Below are 6,505 nucleotides of genomic sequence, written 5' to 3'. Positions count from 1 at the left end.
TATATATATATATATATATATAAGAATAAGCAATTGTTGTGCATATATTATCACTATTATTATGTGAACAGAAATATTAAAACACAAAAAACAAACGTTTTAAAAAAAAATGTTTTAAGGCATATGTTGTGCAATATTTTTTTCTCATTGGAATCACCATCCCCACCCTAAATGACCATCGCCACTCCACCCTTATTTTATTTTATTTATTATATTATATAACTATATTATGTAACTGTATACAGCCCCACAATGTTTCTGTTTCAATGTTTCCTACGCATACACCATGTATAAAATTCCCCTCACACATATATGTATACATATATATTGCTTTTTATTTATTTTTTCCCACATTGTATATTGTTTTCCCTTCTTTACTTTTGCACCTTGTGGTCCAGCCACCCAATTTCTTTGTGCAAGAAACTGCACAGTAAAACTGTCTAAGTCTCTAAGTCTCTCTAAGTAATTTCTGTCATCTTTCTAGCGATTTCAACATCACTCAAACACAAAATCCCCACCTTTGACAGCTTTCTGTTAGTAGGGTGTGGTGGTTTACACTACATGATCCCTGAACATTCTATGAAGGGACAAAGTAAAGTAAATATCCAGAAACAGTGAATTTGAATGATGCTGCTTTGCTTTTGATTTAAATGGCTTGTGGGATGCCACGCCAGAGCTATCAATCAATTTAGATGGAAATAGGTGGGAGGTTTTGCATGAAGCTCTGAATCACCACTGGTATCTTTTCAGACTTGATATAGAGGGATCATAACCGGAGTGAATTTCAAAGCCTCCCTAACGTCTACCAAGGTAAGTGCTGCTGTACAAACAGGTCAGATGAATGAATGACAGAGACTTATATTTATAAAGAGATAAAGAGAAAACAGTGTGATAGCCACGTAAGTTGTGGACTTTATCAGTTGGGCTGATTTCAGTTTTAATCTGCTGAAACTGTATATTAAAAGCAGTTTAACTTCCTGAGACTAGCATGTATGCATGTACAACTCATTCTCTAATTTTTCTTTTGTCATTTTAGAGCAATTTCACTAAAACAACCATCTGAGACTAAGGTTAACCCATTAGGTCTTTGTCTGATTTTGATTTTGTTGTAATGTTTTACACTGACTGACAGCAAATAGTAGTAAAATTTATAGCTGACAAAATATGTAGTGAGCAAAGTGACAATAAACACAGCTCAACTGAAAGAGAACTGAATTGGTTTAACTCCTGTTTTCATGTCAGTGATTGAAAACCATGATTAATTAAACTGTCACATAGATATAGGAACAAGTATAGATAAAAAAATAATAATAATTAAAAAAGGCAGCTCATTAAAGAAGTATTCCTGTATAAACTGGACCACAGTCACTGTAGTGTCTGAAAGTACTTGGTGTCATAACAGCTGTGTTAGGCAGCCAGGAATGGACCCAAAATCCAAACTAAACTCAAAACACAGCTTTATTGCTGGAATTATTAATTATAAACTAAAACTGGGAAAACACTTTAAACTAAAAAGACAGACTAGCAGAAAACCCAGCATTCAGGGTGATCATGACAACCAGCAGAGGAAGAGGCAGACATTAAAAGCACAAGGCAAACGAAGGAATAGACCACAGGTGGGAACACAACTCAACATAGTCTAACTAACGAGACGGGGAACCAAGACAGATCATGACACTTAATTGCTAAAGAGTTATTACATCTACATTTTTGAAACAGCCGTTTATAGAGGAATTAACCTGAAATAACCAAAATGCTATTTATGTCATCAAAGATCCATTTAGACTGGTCTACACTGTTAGTGCTCTTTAAACATCAAAATAAACTAAAACTCAATACGCTGGGTCAGATGACCCGAGATCGTGACAAAGGGATCAGACACTGAACACAGTGTATGATCCGCCAAAGAAGAACAAAAAACAAAAGCTATCTCACTATTCAGTTTGATCTCACTCGCACTCTTATTTTGTAAATGTCATTACAACAATTTATTTAAATTAGTATTTCTATTGTTTTGTGTTCTTTTCTTTTTAAATAATAGGACATTTCACTTGAAATTTGAAATGTTTTATTGATTTCTTTAAACATACAAGCACCTATATCTGTGCAATTTACTCTAGTTGTGTTTAATGAAGAGTTTATTGTTCCCAGCATTTATCAGTAGAGCATTATGTGGACACAGCAGACGCTGCTCTTCCTCACTATAAAATTTCTGTTCTGTGTCCTGTCTGTGCAGGCTTTTTGTCCACTTTTCTCCTGTGAAAAACACAATGACGAAGCACGTTGCCCTCTTGCTCATTCTTTTCCCCGTGTGTGGACATCTGCTGGACATCAAGTTTTATAATAACCCTTACGAGTATACCTGGGCAGATGCACTGGCATACTGCAGGCAGCACCACACTGACTTGGTCCGAGTGAGAACTGCAGAAGAGAATAAAGCTTTACAGTACTCTGGATGGATTGGTTTGTCCCGGAAGGATGCAACAAGTCCATGGAAATGGTCCAGAGGAGACGAAATAGCCATCTTCACACCATGGGATGGCGGTAAATTCTCATACTATGTCTTTTACTCCTTAGATGTTACCTGGCTTACAAGACCAAACTTACTGGTAATTATTCCAAACTTATTTGCATTGTGACCTGAAATCGATTTGAGATATTTTGAGCATTCAACAATTTGAGTGGTGAGAAAGGATCAGATTTACAGTGTGGAGCAGTGTTGTCTATCACAGTGTTGACTGTAGTGAGTTTCATGAAGTCCCAAACCAACTGTTTCAGCTGGAACTTCAGCAAGGAGGGTTTGTTAGACACATAAACACTGTACTGGTAAAATGATTTGATACTGAATCTAGTTGAATAGACCTTTAAAACATCTCTGAAATCTATCCCAGTTTTTTTTTCTCTATTGTACTTCGACTTCTTGCAGCACCAAAAGAGGATGAAAACTGTGTGAACAGAAGAAGCGACGGAAAATGGGAAAGCAAGAAGTGTGATGAAAAACGTGATTTCCTATGTTATGAGGAAAAGCTGATTCTGGTGAAGGAGAATAAAACATGGGAGGAGGCATTAGAACACTGCAGGTCTCTGGATGGAGTGGTCACAGAAGATCCAGCCTCTTCATACAGGAACCACGGCTATGACCTGGCCTCCCTGATCACTCCAGATGACTACACCACTGCACGAGAGACCGCAAAAGAGGCTACCACTGATGAGGTTGGGCAGTTTTCTGCATGCGTTTTTGTTGGTGAGAGACTCATAACTATACTTACTGTAACTTTGTTTGTTTCTCTTTGTTTACTGTTGGCAGGTGTGGACAGGCCTGTGTAACCTGGCTGGTGAGTGGCTGTGGGTGGGTGGAGAAGAAATGCAATATGAGGATATCCCAAAATGCCCAACCGAGGGCCTCTGTGGCGTCCTCGAGAAGAATGGTAGTTCACCCTACGGCATAAGAAACTGCCAGCAGAAAAGGAACTTTCTCTGTTCCAAAATGAATTAAGTGCTGTACCTAAGTAAAAATTTGATATATCTGTACTTACCTTTCCATCTTATGACACTTAGATACATGTGTGTCAAAGTAAACAGGAGAAATAATCCAAAGCAGACTCCACAGACAGGGTTAAACAAAAATGAACCGTTATTCAGGTTTATGAGTGAGTCCAAAATTAGAAATTCCAAGAACAATGGGAACCTGACAAACACTAGTTTGAAACTACCAGTTAAAAGTTTTTGAGTTAGAATAATTGTACCTTCATTCATGATGCATGTTACAAATATATCAGTTAATATAGTCAGTACATTGAAAAGGTGAGAAATAGTGATGAAATGTTTTCATACTGTTAGATTATACAATGATGATAGATTAATGCAAACCAGAAAAATCATAACGTCTTGTTATATGTGTTATTTTCCTAATGTAGTTGTGTGACATGTCAAGTAAATTCTGGACTATACATAATTTAAAAGTTGTCTCAAGTCAATAAAGATATTAAATAAAGATTAATGTGCAGTTAAGCAATTATTTTTGTCTTTATAAGCAGTGGTGAGGGAACCATATGGTTACTTTCACTGCTATGAGGCTTTTTTTACATCTAAAACAGGCCGCCTTGTATTCCTTTTGAAAAGAATGTTTTACAGAATTCGAGAAGTACACTCTAAGTACGTACATAGGAATTAAGAGGGAAAGTCAGGTAATCAAATCATTTTGACTAACTGATTATCTGGAGGTAATCACCGCTAAAATAAGACATTTTCGCAATTTGCTGCATCTTGCAGTCATTAAGTTGACTATAAATTTCTCTGCATACCAAAGTATCTTGAGGTAATTATAAAGCTTGGCTGGAACTGGGTCAGGCAATAGGAGAATGATTCCAATGATGGGTAGTACACGTGCACATTCATGCTCAGGCACGTGCAAAGCCAGCACTAATATTCTTCTACCTTCTTATTTCTTTATTTTTACTACTTTCTTAATTGTAGATACAAACTGAAGACATCAAATATATCAAGCAATATATATGGAATAATGTAGCAAAGAAAAGATTTAAAATACGTTTTATATTTTAGATTTCTAAAAGTAGCCACCCTTTGCTTTGTTGACAGAGCTGCAAACCCTTGGCCTTCTCTCAGTGAGCTCCATGATGTAGTCACCTGAAATGGTTTTCATATCACAGGTGTACCCTGTCAGGGGTCATTTGTGGAATTTCCTTAATGGTGTTGGGACCATCAGTTGTGTTATGCAGAAGTTGGGTTGGTACACAGCTTACAGCCCTATTTGAGAATGGTTAGAATTTATACTGTAATATGCAAGAACCAATCAGCTAAGTAAAGACAAACAACAGTCCATCATTACATTACAGAAGGTCTAGGTCAGTCAACTTTGAATGTGTCCCCAAAAAGCATTTGTTTGGGCCAAGAAACACAAGTAATGGACATTAGACCTGTGGAAATCTGTGCATGGTTTGATGAGTCCAGATCTTTGGTTCCTAATGAGATTGCTGGAAAACCATTTCAGGTGACGACCTCATGAACGTCATTGAGCAGTAATCAAATCAAAGGATAAGAAAACATAAAACATGTTTTGAGGTATTTCACACATTTTTGTTTACTACATGATTCCGTGTGTTCACTCAAAGTTTTGATGCGTTCAGTGAGAATCTACAATATAAGTAGTCATGAAAAGTAAGAAAAACATTAAATGAGAAGGTGTGTCCAAACTTTTGGCTGTTAGTCTATGCTCCGTCTCTCTCTCTCTCCTCGTCTCTGTGCCTATATCATGCTGTATTTCTCATGTACATGCAGGCAAAGTGTAAGTGAGTCTTTAGAGTTAATGCTGAACATCTTGCTTGGTGAGGTGGCTGAGAAAAAAGACGGAGGGAGAAAGGTCAACATTTAACTGCAACCAAATGCTAAAAAAAATAGGTGAAAGTAAGAAACAGGTCAGTCTAAAACTCTTATAATCTAATTAATATTGTTTCATGTTTATGTATGTTTTGATGCGTTAATGTTTAAATATATATAAATGTTCATTTCAAACTGTGTTCTCATTCTGTCATATTCTGTTTAAAAAGTGAAGACTGTTTGTTTTGTGTGCTTGATCCTGTGCGTTAGTGTTACATCCTGTGAGGCTGTGGGAGCGTGTGGGCGTGGTGTTGTCCTCCCCCTCTCTCTGCCCCTGCCTTCTCCTTTAGGACACACCTGCTGCTCATCTGCCCTTGTTTACCACCAATTACCCTCCAGAGGTGATATAAGCTGGAGGAGAGCTGTGCCGGTGTGGGAGAGGCTTCTGGTGGATTCGGTCGGTCGTGGCTCTTTGTGAGTAACTCTCAACTGAGCAGCAGTTTTTATTAAGTGACGCGACCTCCATTTCTTGGTTTGGCCTACCTGGTTTTATTGCTAAGAACAGCATAGCAGCTTCCTAGTTGAAGCGGCCACCGTTCCTTCAGCTGGCCTGTCTGATTTATCATTAAAGCAGTGTTTCTGCCTCTTTCTTTTGTTACTGTTTATATGGGTTAATTGATTATAATAAAGATTCATTTTGTGTTAAACACCTCCGCCTGGCGTCCTATTCATTCCAATCCGGATCCAATTGTTACTGTCCCCCACCCTCTTTGCCTAGCTTTCATGTGGGGATGTAACAATTAGTTATTCTGTTTTCTCTGATCTACAGCCTGAACAGACTTTGAAACCCAGAATTTACACCTACTTATTCTGTAAATTACATTTCTATCCTGGATAGTTTCCCTCTAAGAAAAAGTAATAAATAAAAAACAAAGGTGTAATAAGGGTTTGCAAGTCTATGGGTGTCTAAGACCATAAACTCAGCAGGAAAAGTTTTGAAGATAAAAAGAAAGGAAACCTTTTCCAGCAGAAACTTCTGAAGGACTGTAGGTCTTTGTGAAATCACAAACATCACAATCTGGTGGCCTTTAGTAACAGTGATATGAAAAAAGTATACAGTGGGGCAAAAAAGTATTTAGTCAGCCACCGATTGTGCAAGTTCCCCCAC

At 37.5% G+C, this 6,505-nt stretch overlaps 1 protein-coding gene across 2 annotated transcripts in view; it reads left to right on the top strand.

The window, feature by feature from the left end:
• LOC102311684 (lymphocyte antigen 75) overlaps nucleotides 1-3,994 on the top strand; it is a 51,251-nt gene extending 47,257 nt beyond the window's left edge. The window contains exons 1-4 of one of the 2 annotated variants that reach the window (XM_005951846.3): nucleotides 749-810; nucleotides 2,237-2,544; nucleotides 2,927-3,213; nucleotides 3,308-3,994. In XM_005951846.3, the coding sequence (XP_005951908.1) occupies nucleotides 2,271-2,544; nucleotides 2,927-3,213; nucleotides 3,308-3,496 (750 nt within the window). In that variant the 5' untranslated portion in view covers nucleotides 749-810; nucleotides 2,237-2,270 and the 3' untranslated portion in view covers nucleotides 3,497-3,994. Of the gene's footprint in view, nucleotides 1-748; nucleotides 811-2,236; nucleotides 2,545-2,926; nucleotides 3,214-3,307 lie in introns of those variants that run through there. The other variant, XM_042216648.1, reaches the window with a different exon arrangement.
• Nucleotides 3,995-6,505: the final 2,511 nt, after the last annotated feature.

Source organism: Haplochromis burtoni, unplaced genomic scaffold (assembly GCF_018398535.1).
Source record: "Haplochromis burtoni strain Fernald_Lab_line unplaced genomic scaffold, NCSU_Asbu1 Contig_1157, whole genome shotgun sequence".
Classification (NCBI taxonomy): domain Eukaryota; kingdom Metazoa; phylum Chordata; class Actinopteri; order Cichliformes; family Cichlidae; genus Haplochromis; species Haplochromis burtoni.
This window is presented reverse-complemented; position numbering and strand designations above follow the sequence as displayed.